The sequence below is a fragment of the Anomaloglossus baeobatrachus genome, chromosome 4 (assembly GCF_048569485.1).
Source record: "Anomaloglossus baeobatrachus isolate aAnoBae1 chromosome 4, aAnoBae1.hap1, whole genome shotgun sequence".
NCBI lineage: Eukaryota > Metazoa > Chordata > Amphibia > Anura > Aromobatidae > Anomaloglossus > Anomaloglossus baeobatrachus.
Window position 1 is genome coordinate 455,244,023 of NC_134356.1, and position 22,074 is coordinate 455,266,096.

Below are 22,074 nucleotides of genomic sequence, written 5' to 3' on the forward strand. Positions count from 1 at the left end.
GGTACCGGTGTCATTAGTGTTTTCCATCAGTGTGTCAGTGTTTTTCCGGTATGGATGAAGAAAGAATGAAATTGTAAAGCTTCTCTTATATTTTGCAAAGTTAAACAGGTACAGTACACAGATGACACAGTGATGCCATCCATGTGCTCTACATGTTTTTCAAGGACCCATAGACTTGTATTGGCCCTTGTCATCCATGCTACCGGAAACAAATGGACATGTCTTTATGTGGTTACACGGACACACTGTATGTGAAGATCACCATAGGTTAAAATGGTATGATATCCATGAAAAAAGGATGCTATAGGTACCGGAAACACGTACATGTGAAGGGGGCCTTACTGCAAGTGTTCTATATCTATTGTAATCAGCTCTCTATTGAGGGCCCTGTAGAGTTACTTCCAGCTACCAGTTTGTTACTACCCTGGTGTGTAACTTTCTCTAGCCCTTGTATTTTGTATCTCCAGGTGTTTAGCACATGACCTGGGCTCGTTTTCCTGTTTACCCGACTTAGGCTAGTTTCACACATCCGGTTTTTCGCCGGTTTGCTGGATTCGGCGCACACCAGTACAGTGTATACAGTACAGTGGCAGCGCTGTAACTTCCGGATCACGTGACAGCATGTGATCGGAGCTTGTCGCGCTGCCACTGTACGGTATACACTGTACTGGCGTGTGCTGGAACCGGCAAAAAGCCGGATGTGTAAAACTAGCCTAACTCACTATTCTCTCCATTACTTTAATCTCTTAGTAATGACCCAGCTGAACTTACAGATTCCTCCACTGTCCAGCAGCCACTCTGTGGATATAACCCAGGAGGCCCTGTGTAAGTCCAGATCCCTGCACTGGGCTTATAGGGTGAAGGCCAGGATTCCCTGCTAAATGGAAAGGTTTATACAAGCCTATCTGTAGAAGCCTTATTAAAGCTAATCCGTCACCATTTGTTTGCTATTTAATCTGAGAGCAGCATGATGTAAAGGCAAAGACCCTGAGTCCAGCAATGTACCACTTACTAGGCTGCTCGTTGCAGTTTAAATAAAATTAATGTTTTATGAGCAGAAGATTATCACTAGAGAAAAAGGTATCTTGTGCCATGTAGTCCTCCATATTCATGCGCTGTGTATAACACCGTCCCCACCACTGATTGGCAGCTTTCTGCCAATTTACAGTGTATACAAAAAGCTAACAATCAGTGGTTTGTGCAAGGTTATACAGAGCTCTGTATTCGGAGAACTGCTAGATCTACAGCCGAGTAAATACTGATTTTATCAGTACTGCACCAAGCAGCCCAGTGAGCAACACATCGCTGGATACAGGATCTCTGTCCCTGCGTTATGCTAATCTCAGATTGCATAACAAAAACCCGCTGACAGATTCCCTTTAAGAGCAGCCTGGCTACCATGAAAAGAGCTACATTACAAGTTTGGGCTCATATCCTTGATCTTTTTTTATGCAACTCTAATAACAGCATAGTCTAATCAAACATTGGGAACATAGCCTACTCAAAGAATGTATATAAACTGACATTTCTTACCCTAAGTTTTATTTTGTATGTTCCTTTTAGGGTAACAAATAAAAAAAACTAGACCTGCTATTAACAAATTTGGCCTTGAAAGCAAAAGCAAAGTATTATTTTCATTATTTGATCTGTTTGTAATCTGTCCACACGATCGTTCACTCACCTTGCTCCTTCTTGAACTCGTTTTCGCTCATAAACACAGGGAGCATTAGCTCTCCCACCGGTGGCTGGATGGACACGTAGAACTGGCGTGTGTGCGTGCTGCAAAATAAACATATTACATTATGCTACATTTTGTTACATTTTTATTAGCAGGGTTTTTGGACACACACAAAATTCATAAAACTAATTCTAAATATATGTGTACGAATACACGTTCTCACCAGAGCTGGAAGTTGGCAGCTTGTGTGGAGTCACAGAAATCAATGCCCATTAAGACAGTAGCATTTTCACCTGGTGGCAATGATTCTGTAGAATAAAATGAACATAATGATGCCTGCGTGCATGTAAAGGTGCAGTTATCAATAACCAATAGTTTAAGTGTCCCTGTCGTTTCAAGTAAGTTTTCAGAATAATCTGTTATGTGTGTATTTGCGGAATAGCCAAATTTCTGGCCATTGTATGCCTTGTAGCTGAAATATTTTGCCAGTTTTCCCGTCTACAAGCTATATCTCTGATTTTCCGTTTTCTCTGAGCTAGTGGATGAAATGATGTCTACACAACACAGGGAGACAGATAAATTCCTGCTCTTTTTATGTAACACACTAGAAATAGGCCCAATGCTATTGCATCGGGAGTGCGGTGAAAAAAACATCTGTCTATGCTTAGTGGTGCTGACAGGAGCAGTGGTGAGTGGGGCTGGGGGCATGCAGATCTGGTGAGGGGGGCTGGAGGCATTCAGATCTGGTGGGGGGGGGGCATACAGATCTGGTGGGGGGCATACATATCTTTTGGGGAGGGCTGGGGACATACAAATCTGGTGGGGGGGCTGGGGGCATACAAATCTGGTGGGGGGTTGGGGGCATACAAATCTGGTGAGGTGTGCTGGGGGCATACAAATCTGGTGAGGTGGGCTGGGGGCATACAGATCTGGTGGGGGGCTGGGGGCATACAGATCTGGTGGAGGGGTGGGGACCTACAGACCTGGTGGGGGGGCTAGGGGCCTACAGATCTGGTGGGGGGTGCTAGGGGCCTACACATCTGGTGGGGGGGCTAGGGACCTACAGATCTGGTGGGGGGGTGGGGACCTACAGATCTGGTGGGGGGGGCCTACAGATCTGGTGGGGGGGCTGGGGTCATACAGATCTGGTGGGGGGGGCTGGGGTCATACAGATCTGATAGGGGGGCTGGGGGTATACAGATCTGGTGGGGTGGGGCTGGGGGTATACAGATCTGGTGGAGGGAGGCTGATGTCCCCTGCAGCAATGAGCCCATTGTTTAGTAATGTGCTCCTGCTGGTTCCCTTCTGTCCCTTATTATGCCGTGTCTCACCTGTCCTCCGGGCCCGCGGAGAATCCAGCTACAGCACACAGACTCCTCTGTGATAGCGTGCGGTGTACGGAACGGCCGCTGCAGGTTGATGTCATGGCTTTACTGCAGTTGAATGCTTTACTGCGCCACAAAGCATTCAACTGCAGTAAAGGGCTGACGGCAGAATCGGCGGCGGCCCCGGACAGGTGAGTATACAGCAGTGTGTGTGGCTGTGTTGTGTGCATGTGCGCTATGTGTGTGTATGTGCTCGGTGTATCTATGTGTGTCTGCTGTGTGTGTATATGTGTGTATGCGTACGTGCGTCCAGTGAGGATCCTGAAGGCGGAGCATCGCTCGAACTGCGGCTGCGCAACGGACAATGCCGTGGTGCATCACGGAGTAGGGGAACAGACAGAACTGGTGATTATGTAAGTAGATAAAAGGTGTTTAGTGTGTGTTATTTTACTTTACTACATGTGAATTAATAAAGTCTGGTTTCAAGCTGAAGCCAAACTTTATTAATTTAGGGCTTAATGTCTCTCTCTCTTCTCTGTCCCTCTCTCTCCCTCTCCTCCCTCTCTCTCTATCCCCCCTCTCTCTTTCTCTCCTCCCTCTCTCTCCTCCTTCTCTATCCTCCCTCTCTCCATCTCTCTCTCCTCCGTCGCTGCCTCTCCCTCCTCCCTCTCTCTCCTCCCTATGTCTCTCTATCCTGCCTCCCTCTCTCTCCTCCCTCTCTCTCTCTCTCCTCCCTCTCACTTTCTCGCTCTCCTCCCTCTCACTTTCTCTCTCCTCCCTCTCGCTTTCTCTCCCCTCCCTCTCGCTTTCTCTCTCTCCTCCCTCTCGCTTTCTCTCTCTCTCCTCCCTCTTGCTTTCTCTCTCTCCTCCCTCTCGCTTTCTCTCTCTCTCTCTCTATCCTGCCTCTCTCCTCCTTCTCTCTCTCTCTCACTATCCTCCCTCTCTCCTCTGTCCCTCTCTTTCCCTCTCACCTCTCTCTATCCTCCCTCTCTCCTCTGGCCCTCTCTTTCCCTCTCTCCTCACTCTCTCCTCCCGCTCTTTCTCCTCCTTATCTATCCTCTCTCTCTCTCCTCCGTCAATCTCTCCTCTGTCAATCTCTCCTCCGTCAATCTCTTTCTATCCTGCCTCTCTCTCCTCCCACTGTCTCCTCCCTCTGTCTCTCTCCTCCCTCTCTATTCTCCCTCTGTCCCTCTCTCTCTCTCTCCTCCGTCCCTTTCTCTCTCTCTCCTCCCTCTCTCTCCTCACTCTCTCTCCTCCCTTTTTCTCTATCCTCCCTCTCTATCCTCCCTCTGTCTCTCTCCTCCCTCTCTCTGTCTCTCTCTCCTCCCTCTTTCTCTCTCTCCCTTTCTCTCCCCTATCTTCCACTCTCCCCCACTCGCTCGCACAGATGACAGCTCTGAAGCTCTTGTGGTGATCTCAGAATAGTCATTCTGTACCGGTCCTGGCACTTAGTGTTCGCTTCATGTCACTGTTCAGTGCGAGGTCCAGCATACAATGACAGCTCTGAGATCACCGCTCCCACAACCGCGGGCTTCCGAGCTGTCATTGTATGCCGGAGCTCGAGCTGAGTGGTTGTTTCATGACACCGCTCATTAGGAGGACTGGATACAGCAGAGCCGGCGTGGGACCTCGGTTGTGGATTTATGTCGGAGCTGGGTATGTTTGGGGTTAGCACAGCGGACAGCACACAGCGCAGAACCAGGTAAGTATGAGAGCTGCATGGGACATCGATTACTGGACTACTTCAGAGGGATTTGGGGATTTAATAAAATGGTAAATGAGGGTTTGATTGTCTTTATTTAAAATAAAAGTATTTTCTGTGTTTTATTTGTAATAAAGGTGTTTTGAGTGTGTGTTATTTTACTTTACTACAGATGACTTGATAAAGTCTGGTTTCAAGCTGAAGCCAAACTTTATTAATTCAGGGCTTAATATCAGCTGGCAAAAAAGCAGCTGATATTAACCTCTTATTACCCAGTCTGCCAAAAGCACCAGGGCAGATTGGAAGAGGTGGGTAAGCTACAGATCTGGTATATCAAATGTATATGCCAGATCTGGGCACCTGCAGACTGCAATTCTCAACGTGGGGGGCACATATAGCATGAGCCTCACCACGCTGAGAATCCCAGCCCCCAGATGTCTGGGCTTACCTAGCTGGCAATCAAAAATAAGGGGGATCCTATGTCATTTTTTTTTTATTATTTATTAAAATAATTAAAAAAGGCTCCCCTCTACTGATTTCCTGTTCAAATAGAGCCAAAAAGTGTGTGTGTGTGTGTGTGTGTGTGTGTGTGTGTGTGTGTGTGTGTATAAGATCTCATCTCGTCCATCTGAAAATGCTTGTGAGGAGAGCACACCTCCCTAAGCTAGCTCCGCCCACAAACTCAGTACGCGGTGCTCCTCAGGGCAGCCAGCCATGTCTCACAGCTCTGCAAGACACCGCTGAACACATAGCGATGTGAGGCGCTGGCAGACATACCCCGGTATGCCTCCTTACTGCTCCGTGACCTCGGCAATATTTGACTAAAACACCGCGTTGTGCTTGGATGTGGTGAGTGTTCCACTGGAAACCGAATTCAGCTCACTCAGCCCACAATTTGCGTGCCACCTCCCTTGTTGTCCCTGGTCACCATGGTTATGATGTGGTGTGAACTGCGGCTGCGCAACGGACAATGCCGCAGTGCATCACGGAATAGGAGAACAGACAAAACTGGTGATTATGTAAGTAGATGAACAAAAGCAGTATTAGGATGCAAAACATTATAAAGTGGTACTACTGAGATGTGTGGCTGTGCATCCAGCACTGAGGTGACATATATTTGCTGAATTCTGTAGCAAACTCTGCTTGTGTCTCAGGTCTCTCACTGTGCTGAGTTCTCCTTTTTAGCCTATTATAGCTTGGAGAAGCTAAAGGGGAAAAAACCTTTAGCTTCTCCAAGCTATAATAGGCTAAAAAAACCTGACACCTCCCTAAGTCGGCAATCTAGAAAAGTCTTCACTGAATACAGATTTTACCTCAACATTGAAAATTTCTATAATCACTGATCAATTCTGGCAGAGTAAGAACCAAAATTAGCCTGATGAGTTATATTACACAGATGCTTATTTTCACTATTTTTCATTGAAATACAAATTAAGGGTATTACCGCACTTTCCGTTTCAGCTGCTTTTTAGGTCCGTTTTGAACTGCAGCGTTTTCATGCCAAAAGGCATGCGTTTTGCTTTTCCATAATAGTCTAAGGAAAATGTAGATTTCTAGACCTCACTTTGCATTTTTAAATGCTGCGTTTAATTTGCATAATTTGTGGCAAAAACCATGCGTTCAAAGAAGCAGCATGTCAATTGTTTTTGCCATTTCTGCAGCGTTTTGCTAACATTGAAGTCAATGAGAAGTATCAAAAAGCAACAAACATCAAAATTCCTGCGTTTTACCTGCTTTTTAGCTGCAGAGAGTGCGTTTTTGACTTAAAAAAAACACATGCTTTTCAGACATTACAATAATGGATTAATATGTCCCTTTACACACACATAGTCCGACAATTACATTTTTGAAAATCATGATTTAATTGCTATTTTAGCAATAAATATTAAAAAACCGCTATAATTTCATGAAATAAAACTATTTTCTTAAATAATTCAAAAATTATATATGTTTTGCTGTTTGTCTTTTTTCATCCTGTTTGACTGTTTAAACTTTATTTAGCAGTGTGTTGATGTTCAAAACGCATATGTCAAAACGCAGGTGAAAAAGCATGTAAATATGTCAGGGCCGGGAAGACTGGTAGGCCCAGGAGGTGGATCCACTGGACCATGCACCCCACCGGAGGGCAGGGTACACGGCAGCCGGAGCACTGGCGTGGCAGGGACAAGTATAAGCAGGTCACCAGAGTCACAGAGTTCTTTAGGACAGTAAAGTAAACAGGCAAAGGTACCAGGGAGCAAGGACAAGAAGTCTGCAGGACACGGCACCAGGGGACCTGAGCACCTAGCTCATAAGACTATGCTACAAGACACGTTGATCAAGCCCCGCCCACATGGAAAGGCCAGTCGTATATACCCAGCACAGCCTCATGTCATTTCCTGCTGCAGGTGTGCTGGGCCTATAAGACCAGGAGAGTGGGCGCGGCCTGGTCCTATACAGAATCATGTGGCTAAGACTCAGAGTCAGACTCCTGAGACCAGGAACAGGACTCAGGGGAGCAAGAGTGGGAGCGGCAGCCATGACTGGTGGACACGTGGACTGGATCAGTGGGTAAGGAGTGGTGCTGGGACACAGGGAGGTGACAGTACCCCCCCTTCCTTGAAGCCCCCCTCTCCTCCGCCGAGACATGAAGGCACACCGAAGAGGGGCAGCAACTTACTTCCGGGACAACCAGGACCGGGCCTCAGGACCGCAATCACTTGACAAAGGCTACACTCCTGTAGCCGAAACGCGTCGCTGTTGTGTCACTATCCATGGAGGACATTGTCTTAACTGTTCATATGTTTATATGATCGTTTTTACTGGAAACCAAGCAGAATAAAGCATCTGGAAATTTACTGGCATATCTCTCCTTCTTGCGCTGGGCAGAACTCTTCTTTCTTCATTATACACAGGTAGCAGCACCTGCAGCCCGAGCAGCAGAAGGAAATTCGAGCACATGGAATGGGTGAGCTGAAAGTTTTTCTCCATGTCAGTGGCAAGGGAGGCAACGGAAAGGGAAGAAGCAGGACAGGAATCAAGGACGACCGGATCGGGCGTCTCGGACCGGGTATTAGACAATGTCTCATCCTGGGCAGCCGGTGGAGTCAAAGTCATATCTCCAGAAGATGGTGGAGTCAAGGTCTCAGAGGCTGGGGACGATGGAACGACACTGGATAGCGTCGTCTGTTCTTCAGGGGTCGGTGGTTCCAACGGTTCAGGTGACAGGGACCGAGGAACAGGCTGTAGGCAGTGGTCATGACACAAGGGTCCCCAGCGGGTAATAGCACCAGAGCGCCAACTAATGGCAGGGTCATGGATTTGAAGCCAGGGCAGACCCAGCAGGAGCTCAGGAGCCATCCTCGGGATGACATAGAAGGCGATGGTCTCCGTATGCGAAGTGCCAACCAGGAGGTTCACGGGCTTGGTGGTAAATCGGACAGGTTCGTAGAGCGGTTTGCCGTCCACTGAGGCAAACCAGAGAGGCTTCTTCAGCGGGGTGACAGGGACCTGGTATTTGTCTACCGTGGCCTGGTGAATAAAGTTGCCTGCTGCCCCGGAATCGATGTGGGCCTCAGCTGAAAACCGGGTCCACTCTGTCGTCACCCGGACAGTCTGTTTAACTGGAACCAAAGGGATTTCGGTGGCAAGGGTGGCGGTTCCCACCATCCCTTGAACCTGGGGTCTACCTGGTTTCTCCGGGCAAGAACGGAGCATATGTGAACCGTCTCCGCAATAGAAGCACAGGCCCCGGGCGAGCCGTTCTACACGGCGTTGCTTGGCTTGGGTCAGACGGTCCACTTGCATGGGTTCTGGCGATAAGTCACGGAAAGGCAGGGACGAGGGAGCGGCAGACCTCTGTGGGGGCAAGATGTGGCGAGGTGGTCGCTTCTCCCGGACTACCTCCTGGGCACGCTCCTGAAAACGGAGGTCAATCCGAGTGGCCAGGGAAATCAAAGCGTCCAAGGTTCGTGGAACGTCACGGCCGGCTAGTTCGTCTTTGATGCGGCCAGAGAGACCTTCCCAAAAGGCCGCCGTCAAGGCCTCATTGTTCCAGCCCAGCTCAGAGGCGAGTGTGCGGAACTGGATGGCGTATTGGCCGATGGTCAGGGTCTCTTGGCGTAGCCGGAGAAGCGAAGAGGTCACTGCGGTAGTTCGTCCGGGCACATCGAAGGTACTTCGGAAAGCTTGCAGGAACTCCTGGATGTCGGTGATCATCGGGTCCTCATTTTCCCACAGGGGGTTAATCCAGGCCAGGGCTTCGCCTTCCAGGTGTGACATTAGGAACGCCACCTTGGCCTGGTCTGAGGCAAACAAGTGCGGGAGCAACTGGAAGTGCAGGGAGCACTGGTTCAGGAAACCGAGGCAGGACTTGGGATCCCCTGCATAGCGAGGCGAAGTTGCGAGGCCGTGGAGGAAACTGGTTCGGACTTGGAGACTGGTTGCTGCGTGGACTCAGACGAGGCGGCGGTCTGCAGCGTATATAACCGGTGGTCCACGGACGCCAGGAATTTCAGCATCCGGTTCAGGGTTTCACGCTGTTGTGCCAGCTCCTGGCGCAGCTCAGCCAGCTCTGATGTTTGCGCTCCAGCGGGATCCATGGCCTGATCAAACTGTCAGGGCCGGGAAGACTGGTAGGCCCAGGAGGTGGATCCACTGGACCATGCACCCCACCGGAGGGCAGGGTACACGGCAGTCGGAGCACTGGCGTGGCAGGGACAAGTATAAGCAGGTCACCAGAGTCACAGAGTTCTTTAGGACAGTAAAGTAAACAGGCACAGGTACCAGGGAGCAAGGACAAGAAGTCTGCAGGACAGGAGAGGACAGGACAGGACACGGCACGGCACCAGGGGACCTCAGCACCTAGCTCATAAGACTATGCTACAAGACACGTTGATCAGGCCCCACCCACATGGAAAGGCCAGTCTTATATACCCAGCACAGCCTCATGTCATTTCCTGCTGCAGGTGTGCTGGGCCTATAAGACCAGGAGAGTGAACGCGGCCTATTCCTATACAGAATCATGTGGCTAAGGCCTAAGCCACACGGCGAGAAAATCGGTGCGCGTGGAGTGCGATAAAACATCGCATTCCACTCGGACCAATTCTAGCCTGTGTGACAGCACACATGAGCGATTATTTTCTCAGCCCTAATCGGACCGAGAAAACAATCGCAGCATGCTGCGATTGTAATCCGAGACTCTTTCTCTCGCACCCATTCAAGTGAATGGGGCGAGATAAAACTCGCACTGCACTCGCGGTACACCGGTGTACCGTGCGTGCAGAGCGAGAATGTCTATAGCCGGCTACACAGGCGAGAGGGAGAGAAATCCCTCCCTCCCCTCCTGAGTGCCGGCCCGCCCCCCGCAGCTGAGGTCTGCTCGCACGAACGGACCTCAGTTGCAAGGACACAAGCATGAGACTCGGCTCTGCTGTACTGCCAGCACGAGCCGAGTCTCATGCAAGGGGATCGCAGTAGTGCCCGTGTGGCCCCAGCCTAAGACTCAGAGTCAGACTCCTGAGACCAGGAACAGGACTCAGGGAAGCAAGAGCGGGAGCGGCAGCCATGACTGGTGGACACGTGGACTGGATCAGTGGGTAAGGAGTGGTGCTGGGACACGGGGAGCGTGACTAAATAGCGCTGAAAACGCATCTAAAACGCGGTAAATACGCATGCGTTTTTAGCGCTAAATTTCTGGAAAAGGCAACTTTGACTAAATCAATTAAGGCAAAAACGTGCGTTTAGAAATGCAAGTAGGACGACTAAAAGACAGTTACTCCTTAAATGCACAGATATTTGGGTAAAAAAAATATTTTGCAATTGTGTTTCATTAAAAATTTTCAACATTTGCCTCTGTTGCTAAATTTGTGGAGTGAGAGATACCACGCTCATACAGCCGTGGCTCCTCCCCAAACTTTGCTCATTTTGGCAGAGCTGGCCACAAATGTAGTGAAAATGCCAAAAGTCACATTTTTTTGGGTACCTTTGTGTTGTACAAAAATGTTGTGAGCTGTCAAAGTGTTTACATCAAATTTTTGGGTAAACACATTATCTTTATTTTAACAAAGGCCCCAATTCATCAAATGTGTTGGGACTTGATTTTGTGGCACTTACATGATTCTGTGTTTGTGGCTGGAGTAACATTTCTGGTGAGGAGTACATAGGCACTCAAATCAAAATCATTAAGTAGCATGCATCAATTAATTAATTCAGTGCATCTTATTCCTGCACACTTCTTATTAAAGTCCGGCATAAGAAATGCCAATCTTAATGAATCAGAGTCAATGTGTTCAACCCCTTTGATGCCTCTTAAAAAAAATCCACAGATCTTTTTGTATCTATCAACTTTGGTTTTCCTTTACAACACAATCTATACTACACAAAGCCCTTGATTTGTCTCTATGATACCTCAATATACACCTATTTAACTTTTTGGTTGTTCTATTTCCATAATGTGAATACACTTTGCAGATATCTGTTACTCACTTTTTAGACAAATTCTCTGGTTTGTATATATTATTTTTGTTTTAGTGATTACCATGTGCTTGTTATTGGGAATCTTCACAATTTATATACCCAGTGAGTCATTCTTGTTACTTATTAAAATTAGTATTAAAAAAAAAACCCTTTTGAAACTAATGAAATATATATTTACCTATTTCCTGAAATTCCTGCATCCTCATACCACTCAGCAGCTTAGGCTCGCTTGTACGGATATTTCGCACTTCGCTCTCAGTGTTGTTTGAGATCTTTATCTGAACAGACACCATACGCTGATCAAGTGTAAATGGCTGGCGGCTGAATATATATTCCATAGAGAGACCCTCTCCTGTCATTCGATGTAGTAGTTCAAATGTGCGACCAGAGGAAAATATGGGACTGATTACCTTAAGGGGGAAAATGGATAGAAATACTAAACTATAGAATAGAATAAACAGACCATTATAAAAGAATGGCAATTTTTTATTTTAAGTTGCTAGTTGGTATAACCTCATGCTACTCACTGTGGGTGTTAGAGACGTGTCCGTTAATGATAATCCTTCAAGATCAGTCACTAGGCTGGAAGAGACAATACTCCCTGAAGTTGTAAGAGGGGCAGAGGGCACCGAAACTGTAAAGCAAAAATCAAAAATATTTCTTACTTAAGCTAAGTTGTCTGCATAAAGTTCTTGATTAACCCCTTCAGCCCCCGGGCACTTTCCGTTTTTGCGTTTTTGTTTTTTGCTCCTTTTCTTCCAAGAGCCGTAACTTTCTTATTATTCCGTCAATCTTGCCATATGAGGGCTTGTTTTTTGCGGGACGAGTTGTACTTTTAAATGAAATCATAAGTTTTACCATATAGTGTACTGGAAAACGGCAAAAAAATTCCAAGTGCGGAAAAATTGCAAAAAAAGTGGGATCGTACAATAGTTTTTGGGATATTTTATTCACGGTGTTCACCATATGGTAAAACTGATGTCTGGGTGTGATGCCTCAGGTCGGTGCGAGTTTGTAGACACCAAACATGTATAGGTTTACTTGTATCTAAGGGGTTAAAAAAAATTCACAAGTTTGTCCAATAAAAGTGGCGCACGTTTTGCGCCATTTTCCGAAACACGTAGAGTTCTTATTTTTTGGGATCAATGGCTCAGTGATGGCTTATTTTTTGCGTCTCGAGCTGACGTTTATAATGGTACCATTTTTGCGCAGATGCTACGTTTTGATCGCCTGTTATTGCATTTTGCGCAAAACTTGCGGCGACCAAAAAACGTAATTTTGGCGTTTGGAATTTTTTTGCCACTACGCCGTTTACCAATCAGAATAATTGATTTTATATTTTGATAGATCGGGCATTTCTGAACGCGGCGATACCAAATATGTGTATATTTATTTATTTTTTAACCCTTTAATTTTCAATGGGGGGAAAGGGGGGTGATTTGAACTTTTAGGTTTTTTTTTTTTTTTTTATTTTTTAAAACTTTTTTTTTTACTTTTTTTTTTTATTTTACTAGTCCCCCTAGGGGGCTATAGCAATCAGCAATCCGATCGCTGATCGCTATCTGCTGATCACAGCAATACCGCTGTAATCAGCAGATTCACTCACTTTGGTTTTCCCTCTGCTCTCGGCCGAGGGAAAATGAAAGTGAAAGATCATAGCAGCAGGCGTCATCACATGACCCTGTGCTACGATGGCAACCACCGATAGTCACGTGATAACACACGTGACTTCCGGTGGGGGCGGCGGTGAGTAACAAACATGGCCGCGCGCATTTAAATCTTGCTGCCAGACTTTGGCAGCAAGATTTAAGGGGTTAATGGCCGCGGGTGGAAGCGATTCCACCCGCGGCTAGCAGGCACACATGTCAGCTGTTGAAAACAGCTGATATGTGTGCCGATCCACGCCGCCTGCCCGCGGCAGGGGGCGGGGCTTAACGGGACACGATCTATGACGGATAGATCCGTCCAAGGTCGTGAAGGGGTTAAATAATATCACAGGGTATCTGTATTAGATTACTTAAGATAGGCTATAGATCAGGCATTTACTTTGATTGTCATATTTGTTAGCATCCACTAAGGCCCCTTTCACACTTCAGTTTTTGCCACCAGTCACAATCCGTTGGCTCGACGTATCACCGGATTCCGTCATTTGACAGATTACGATGGATCCTGTGCTCATAGCCTTCCATTCTATCAAACAACGGATCCGTCGCCGTCCGTATTTTCGACGTAGACAGACGTTACTTTGTCCGTTGTCTCTGTCCGACGGACAAACAATTGTCAACGGATCCGTCGAACGACAGATGAAACGTGAGGCCATTCATTGCAATCCGTCGCTAATACAAGGTGATGAGAAAAAAACGTATCCAGCGGCATCAGTCACCCGATCCGTTTTTTTCAAAATTCGATGGATTGTGAGTGATGGCAAAGAAGGGAATTTTGTTTACTTACCGTAAATTCCTTTTCTTCTAGCTCCTATTGGGAGACCCAGACAATTGGGTGTATAGCTTCTGCCTCCGGAGGCCACACAAAGTATTACACTTTAAAAAGTGTAACCCCTCCCCTCTGCCTATACACCCTCCCGTGCATCACGGGCTCCTCAGTTTTGGTGCAAACGCAGGAAGGAGGAAACTTATAAATTGGTCTAAGGTAAATTCAATCCGAAGGATGTTCGGAGAACTGAAAACCATGAACCAAAAGAACAATTCAACATGAACAACATGTGTACACAAAAGAACAAACAGCCCGAAGGGAACAGGGGCGGGTGCTGGGTCTCCCAATAGGAGCTAGAAGAAAAGGAATTTACGGTAAGTAAACAAAATTCCCTTCTTCTTTGTCGCTCCATTGGGAGACCCAGACAATTGGGACGTCCAAAAGCAGTCCCTGGGTGGGTAAAAGAATACCTCGATAAAAAGAGCCGAAAACGACCCCCTCTTACAGGTGGGCAACCGCCGCCTGAAGGACTCGCCTACCTAGACTGGCGTCTGCCGAAGCATAGGTATGCACCTGATAGTCTTTCGTGAAAGTGTGCAGACTAGACCAGGTAGCTGCCTGACACACCTGCTGAGCCGTAGCCCGGTGCCGCAATGCCCAGGACGCACCCACGGCTCTGGTAGAATGGGCTTTCAGCCCCAAAGGAAGCGGAAGCCCAGAAGAACGGTAGGCTTCAAGAATCGGTTCCTTGATCCACCGAGCTAAGGTTGACTTGGAAGCCTGCGAACCCTTACGCTGGCCAGCGACAAGGACAAAGAGCGCATCTGAACGGCGCAGGGGCGCCGTGTGAGACACGTAGAGCCGGAGAGCTCTCACCAGATCTAACGAGTGCAAATCCTTTTCACATTGGTGAACTGGATGAGGGCAAAATGAAGGTAAGGAGATATCCTGATTGAGATGAAAAGGGGATACCACCTTAGGGAGAAATTCCGGGACCGGACGCAGAACCACCTTATCCTGGTGAAAAACCAGGAAGGGGGCTTTGCATGACAGCGCTGCCAGCTCCGACACTCTACGGAGCGATGTAACTGCCACTAGAAATGCCACCTTCTGCGAAAGACGTGATAAAGAGACATCCCGCAGCGGCTCGAAATGTGGTTTCTGAAGAGCCGTTAGCACCCTGTTAAGATCCCAGGGTTACAACGGACGCTTGTAAGGTGGGACTATGTGGCAAACTCCCTGCAGGAACGTGCGGACCTGCGGAAGCCTGGCTAGACGCTTTTGAAAAAATACGGATAGCGCCGATACTTGTCCCTTGAGAGAGCCGAGAGACAAACCCTTGTCCATTCCGGATTGAAGGAATGAAAGAAAAGTGGGTAAGGCAAAGGGCCAGGGAGAAAAACCCTTATCAGAGCACCAGGATAAGAAGATCCTCCAAGACCTGTGATAGATCTTGGCGGACGTTGGTTTCCTGGCCTGTCTCATAGTGGCAATGACATCTTGAGATAACCCTGAGGACGCTAGGAGCCAGGACTCAATGGCCACACAGTCAGGTTGAGGGCCGCAGAATTCAGATGGAAAAACGGCCCTTGAGACAGCAAGTCTGGGCGGTCTGGGAGCGCCCACGGTTGACCCACCGTGAGATTCCACAGATCCGGGTACCACGACCGCCTCGGCCAATCTGGGGCGACGAGAATGGCGCGACGACAGTCGGACCTGATCTTGCGCAGCACTCTGGGCAGCATCGCCAGAGGAGGAAATACATAGGGCAGTTGAAACTGCGACCAATCCTGAACTAATGCGTCCGATGCCAGAGCTCTGTGATCTTGAGACCGGGCCATGAATGCCGGGACCTTGTTGTTGTGCCATGACGCCATGAGATCGACGTCCGGCATTCCCCAGCGGCGACAGATCTCTCGAAACACGTCTGGGTGAAGAGACCATTCCCCCGCGTCCATGCCCTGTCGGCTGAGAAAATCTGCTTCCCAGTTTTCTACGCCCGGGATGTGAACTGCGGAGATGGTGGAAGCTGTGGCTTCCACCCACTGCAGAATTCGTCGGACTTCCTGGAAGGCTTGACGACTGCGAGTGCCGCCTTGGTGGTTGATGTATGCGACGGCAGTGGCGTTGTCCGACTGGATCCGGATCTGCCTGCCCTCCAGCCACCGATGAAAGGCCAATAGGGCTAGATACACTGCCCTTATCTCCAGAATATTGATCTGAAGGGATGACTCTATCGGAGTCCAGGTTCCCTGAGCCCTGTGATGGAGAAAAACCGCTCCCCACCCTGACAGGCTCGCGTCCGTCGTGACCACAGCCCAGGTGGGGGGTAGGAAGGATTTTCCCTGCGATAGAGAGTTGGGAAGGAGCCACCACTGAAGTGACGTCTTGGTTGCAAGGGAAAGAGAGACGTTCCTGTCGAGTGAAGTCGACCTCCTGTCCCATTTGCGGAGAATGTCCCACTGGAGTGGCCGCAGATGGAATTGCGCGAAGGGCACTGCCTCCATCGCTGCCACCATCTTCCCCAGGAAGTGCATGAGGCGCCTCAAGGGGTGTGACTGACCCCGAAGAAGAGATTGCACCCCTGCCTGCAGCGAAAGCTGCTTGTCCAGCGGTAGCATGACTACTGCTGACTGAGTATGAAACTCCATCCCAAGGTACGTCAGTGATTGGGTCGGTGTCAACTTGGATTTTGGGAAGTTGATGATCCACCCGAACTGCTGGAGAGTCGCCAGAGCGACGGAAAGGCTGTTTTGACACGCCATCTGAGAGGGTGCCCTGACCAGAAAATCGTCTAAGTAGGGAATCACCGAGTGGCCCTGACAGTGTAGGACCGCCACAACAGATGCCATGACCTTGGTGAACACCCGTGGGGCTGTCGCCAGGCCGAAAGGCAATGCCACGAACTGAAGGTGTTCGTCCCCGATGGCGAAACGCAAAAAGCGTTGATGTTCGGGTGCGATCGGCACATGGAGATAAGCATCCTTGATGTCGATCGATGCTAGGAAGTCTCCTTGTGACATCGAAGCGATAACAGAGCGGAGAGACTCCATCCGAAACCGTCTGGTGCTCACATGTCTGTTGAGGAGTTTGAGGTCCAGAACGGGACGGAACGAGCCGTCCTTCTTTGGCACCACAAACAAGTTGGACTAAAAGCCACGACCATGTTCCTGGAGGGGAACAGGGATCACAACTCCTTCTGTCTTCAGAGCGTTCACCGCCTGAAAAAGTGCATTGGCTCGCTAAAGAACCTCTTGGAAGCCGAGTCTGCCTTCCATTCGCGTAGCCACATGGCCCTGCGGACTGCCACAGAGTTAGCGGATGCCACCGCTGTACGGCTAGCAGAGTCTAAAACTGCGTTCATGGCATAGGAAGAAAAAGCTGACGCCTGAGAAGTCAAAGACGCAACCTGCGGAGCAGAATTACGTGTGACCGCATTAATCTCAGTCAGACAAGCTGAGATAGGTTGTAGTGCCCACACGGCTGCACAGGCCGGGGCAAAAGACGCGCCCGTGGCTTCATAGATGGACTTTACCAGGAGCTCTATCTGCCTGTCAGTGGCATCCTTTAGCGATGATCCATCTGCAACCGATACCACAGATCTAGCCGCCAATCTAGAGACTGGGGGATCCACCTTGGGACATTGAGCCCAACCCTTAACCACGTCAGAGGGGAAGGGGTAACGTGTGTCAGTAAGGCGCTTAGTAAAGCGCTTGTCCGGAACCGCTCTGGGCTTCTGGACAGCATCTCTGAAGTTAGAGTGTTTCTCCTGCTGAGAAGTCGACTCCTCTACCGGTGGCGGCGGGGGAGAGATATCTAACACCTGGTTGATGGACGAGATAAGGTCATTTACTATGGCGTCCCCTTCAGGTGAATCAAGATTGAGAGCAACGTCAGTGTCAGAGCCCTGAGCTGCGACGTCCGCCTCGTCCTCCAGAGAGTCCTCATGCTGGGAACCCGAGCAGCGTGAAGAAGTCGGGGAAAATTCCCAGCGGGCCCGATTAGCCGGTCTGGGACTGTGGTCCGGGCCGGAGTCCTCCACGTGAGACCTAGGGCCCCCCCTGGGAACGTGCTGCGGCGCGGACAGAGAGGGGCCTGGAGGTGAAGATCCAACAGGGCCCGGGGCTTGTGTAAGGACCGGTCTGGACTGTAAAGCTTCAAGCAGCTTGGCAGACCATTTGTCCATAGACTGAGCCATGGATTGTGAGAGTGACTCAGAGAGTTTTTCAGCAAAAAACTGCAAACTCTGTCCCTGCCGCCTGGACAGGGGGAGCAAGGGGTTCTACCTGAGCCGAGGGGCCCACTAGTGACCGAGGCTCAGGTTGAGGAAGCAAAACAGGGGTTGAGCATTGCTCACAGTGAGGGTAGGTGGAACCCGCAGGTAACTTAGCCGCACAAGAGGTACAGGTCGCAAAATAACCCTGTGCCTTGGCACCCTTGCTCCTTGTGGACGACATGCTGTTGCCTCCTAGGAGAGTGATCACTGAGGGTATATGGGAAGGGTATACAGCCCGACCGAACAGAAATATATAAATATATAGTATCTAATCCGGCACCCTAAGGGGACCAGCACCGGGTGACCGGTGTGGCTTACCGACCGCTAAAAAGCGGAGCGTGTGTCCTCCAGATTCCCTGCCTTAGGTCTCCCAGAGTTGTGGAGCTCTTTCCAGGAAATCCTTCACAGGCAGAATGCCAAAGAAATGGCTGCCGGAGCTCTCAGGGGAGGAGTGGAGCCGTGGGCGGCGTTAGAAAAAGTGCGGGAATCTGGAGTCCCCACAGTGATCAGTGAGGGGGGAGGAAACATACAGGATGCTCCGGCCCTCACAGCCGACGTCAGGCCGGCCGTCCCGCCCTTACCCCTGATAGACAGGCCCGGGGGCGGGAGTTTTGCTACTGGGCCGCAATTGAAGCTGGGGACTAAATTTAAGACCGCGGCCGACAAACAGGCGCGGTTGGCGCGGAAGTCCGCCGGCCGTCACAAATAAGCAGCTGCTGCAGCGTCCGGGATAAAGGCGCTCCATGCACATCCCCCATGGGGATACAGAGTACCTTAGTGATGCAGGGCCCGGTCCCTGAGGATAAATAAACTCCTGTCCGACAGATTCCCTCAGGGGCTGCGGAGGGAGCACGGTCCCAGTGGATGGATGACCGCTCAGGATCCCACTTCTCCCAGAGCCGCTAAGGGATGGTGAAGGAGACGGCATGAGGCTCCGGCCTTTGTACCCGCAATGGGTACCTCAACCTTAACAACACCGCCGACATAGTGGGGTGAGAAGGGAACATGCCGGGGGCCCCGTGGGGGCCCACGTTTCTTCCAACCGATATAACTAATCTGAGATTCATGAGTGGATGTGTGCCTCCTTCCACACAAAGCAAAAAACTGAGGAGCCCGTGATGCACGGGAGGGTGTATAGGCAGAGGGGAGGGGTTACACTTTTTAAAGTGTAATACTTTGTGTGGCCTCCGGAGGCAGAAGCTATACACCCCAATTGTCTGGGTCTCCCAATGGAGCGACAAAGAAAATCTGATGTGTGAAAGGGGCCTTAGATGTGCATTTTCAAGTATCTTTTCCATCATTGTTTTTCACTGAAATAACATGTATCCATTATAATCTATGGGGCGATCCACATGTCTGTGTTTTTATGGGCCCAGTGCCCACAAAAAAACAGATGCGTGTCTATTTTTGATCCAAATTATAGCTCAAACTCACTTATTTAAATTAATGAGTCTGTAAAAAAAAATGGACCACACACAGATGCCATCCATGGGTTACCCGAGTACTATCCATGTTTTTTTACTGTTTAATATGTGGGAAAAGTTTGGAAATTTTTGGCTTAGAAAAAAATGGATGTCACACTGATGGTAAAAATTGGTACACGGACCAAAATGAATGAAAATTATAGAGGTTTTCTGTTTATCTCTAGATCAATACAGAGTAACATGGTGCGTTACTTTAAACTTTTCTGAATCTGTCTGATGCCATAAAGAATTTGAGGTCCATGCTGGCATTACTATGTGTTGCAAAACAATATTATGAAATATTTGAACTTTATTCTCAGAATTTCTACCCATGAGACATGGAAAGGTGTGGTCCAGAGGTCCAAAAAGCTTTCAAAGCCTAAAGTGGTTAAGGCCGGAGTCACACTTGTTAGTGCCTCGCGTGTTACTCGCGCGAGTCTCTCATTGAATCACTCGGCATGGCCGCACACTCTGCTGACAGGAGCGGGTCAGTTGCATGTATTTCTATGCAGCTGAGACGCTCCTGTCCGGAGAGTGTGTGGCCGTGCCGGGTGATTCAATGAGAGACTCGCGCGAGTTACACGCGTGGCACTCACAAGTGTGACTCCGGCCTTAAGGAAGTGAAAAAGCCAGAACATATGCACATCAATTAGTTTTTATATTGCTGTCCGTTAGTCTGGTGACACACTTGTGAGTGACTCGTGTGAGTCTCGCATCGCATCATCCTGCGCGGATGCACACTCACCGGACAGGAGCGTCTCAGCTGCATAGAAATACATGCAGCCGATCCGCTCCTGCCAAGAGAGTGTTCAGCTGCGCAGGGTGATACGATGCAAGACTCGCACGAGTCACTCACAATTGTGACACTGGCCTTATGTTCATTCTCTGTAGTGTTTTTTAGCACTTTTTTTTCCAGGTAGAATCCACCTGAAAAATACGTCATGTGCATATACCCTTATACAAACACTAGTGGTATTCTAATCATATGTCAATATTTTACTTACAGTCATCTAGATCCAGTAAAGACATCTCCTTGGACTGCTTCACTGCTTGTTTGGTAGGTACAGACTGAGTAGGGAAAAAAAGAATGTCACTCGTATACATATGCTCTCTTGACAATTAAAAATCCCATACACTGGAGGTCTGTTACAGTAAAAGTGTGACTTAATACAGTTTTACCCATTTCACAGGGACTTAGATAACATTGTCAAATTATACTTGTTGACTCTCCCATAATATATAGGAGGCTCTTGCAAAAAGAAAGAGATACTTCACAAACTGTGGGTGGGGTGTTAAGGGCCAACACTAACATTGACTCTGAGGGCCCACAGTTCAGTTACATGCAAATAATAGTATATTCATTATTTGTTCTGGACTACTGCTGTCCCTGTGTAAGATGCAGTGACACTCTGCTCTGATCTCATTGCAGAGTAAATACAAGTTGAGCATAACAGGCATTTGTGTGAACACTGACACATCTCTGGCAGGAAGTGCAGGTAAGGACAGTACAGCAGAGCTGACGGCGCTAAGAGAGGAGCTGATAGAAGGGATTGTAATGTAACACAGCTAAACTCAGCTGTGCTGCCCTTCCACCAACTGGGACCTTATTGGACAGGTGTTAGTTATTAGCGCTTTCAAATTATGCAGGAGATTGGACCAGAAGTTCAGGAAGGACTCTCTAAGCTGTGTTGCGGGCGTGATCCTCTTTTGCCTCAGTGTTGCTGCCTGCTTGTGATTGGTCAGTATAATACAGTGAGAAGTACACACGCCCAGTGAAAAATGTCTGATAACACCCACTTGGATTTTAAAAACGTTACCTCATTAGGTGTCTAATACTTTGATTGCTATTGAACAATTTGGTGAAAGGTTCTTTTAATTAGGCCTCATTCAGATGTCAGTTTTTCTAGTACATGTGCTTTTTGTGTTTTTTTACAGAAAGCACTTGTACCTATAACAGTCTATAAGGTAGTTCACATGTATGATTTTTTCCTCATACAGAGTGATCCATGGAAAATGGTGGAGACATGTCCGATGTTGATCCGAGTGTTGGATCAAAGTTGGGTGAAAGTCTGAAAGTCTATGGGTCTTGAATCCATGTGTTGTCCATTTTTCATGAACTGATAATAGGGATACATTTTATTTTTTTGCAGCATCAGAGAAAAACTTATTAAACTCTGATGATACTCCGATTTTATCGTGTGTGAAAATAACTGAAGTCTGAATGAGGCCTAAGTCTTAGGGGTACTTTGCACGTTGCGACATCGCTACTGCGATGTCGTCGGGGGTCAAATCGAAAGTGACGCACATCTGGCGCCAGTAACGACATCGCAACGTGTAAAGCCTAGATGCACCGATAAACGATCTAAAAAGCGTCGTAAATCGGTGATCTGTGTAGTGTCGGTCATTTTCATAATTTCGCTGCGGCGACAGGTACGATGTTGTTCCTTGTTCCTGCGGCAGCACACATCGCTGTGTATGAAGCCGCAGGAGAGACGAACTTCTCCTTACCTGCCTCCACCGGCTATGCGGAAGGAAGGAGGTGGGCGGGATGTTTACATCCCGCTCATCTCCGCCCCTCCGCTTCTACTCGCCGCCTACCGTGTGACGTCGCTGTGACGCCGCACGACCCGCCCCCTTAGGAAGGAGGCGGGTCGCCGGCCAGAGCGACGTCGCAGGGCAGGTAAGTGCGTGTGAAGCTGCCGTAGCGATACTGTTTGCTACGGCAGCTATCACAAGATATC

The 22,074-nt window shown here is 48.7% G+C and overlaps 1 protein-coding gene across 2 annotated transcripts in view; it reads right to left on the reverse strand.

Moving 5' to 3' along the window:
- AP3B2 (adaptor related protein complex 3 subunit beta 2) overlaps nucleotides 1–22,074 on the reverse strand; it is a 142,677-nt gene that overhangs the window by 16,913 nt on the left and 103,690 nt on the right. For both annotated transcript variants that reach the window (XM_075345651.1, XM_075345650.1), the window contains exons 16-20: nucleotides 20,338–20,401; nucleotides 11,689–11,795; nucleotides 11,340–11,571; nucleotides 1,902–1,986; nucleotides 1,682–1,779 (exon numbers count right to left, since the gene is read on the reverse strand). In XM_075345651.1, the coding sequence (XP_075201766.1) occupies nucleotides 1,682–1,779; nucleotides 1,902–1,986; nucleotides 11,340–11,571; nucleotides 11,689–11,795; nucleotides 20,338–20,401 (586 nt within the window). The remainder of the gene's footprint in view (nucleotides 1–1,681; nucleotides 1,780–1,901; nucleotides 1,987–11,339; nucleotides 11,572–11,688; nucleotides 11,796–20,337; nucleotides 20,402–22,074) is intronic.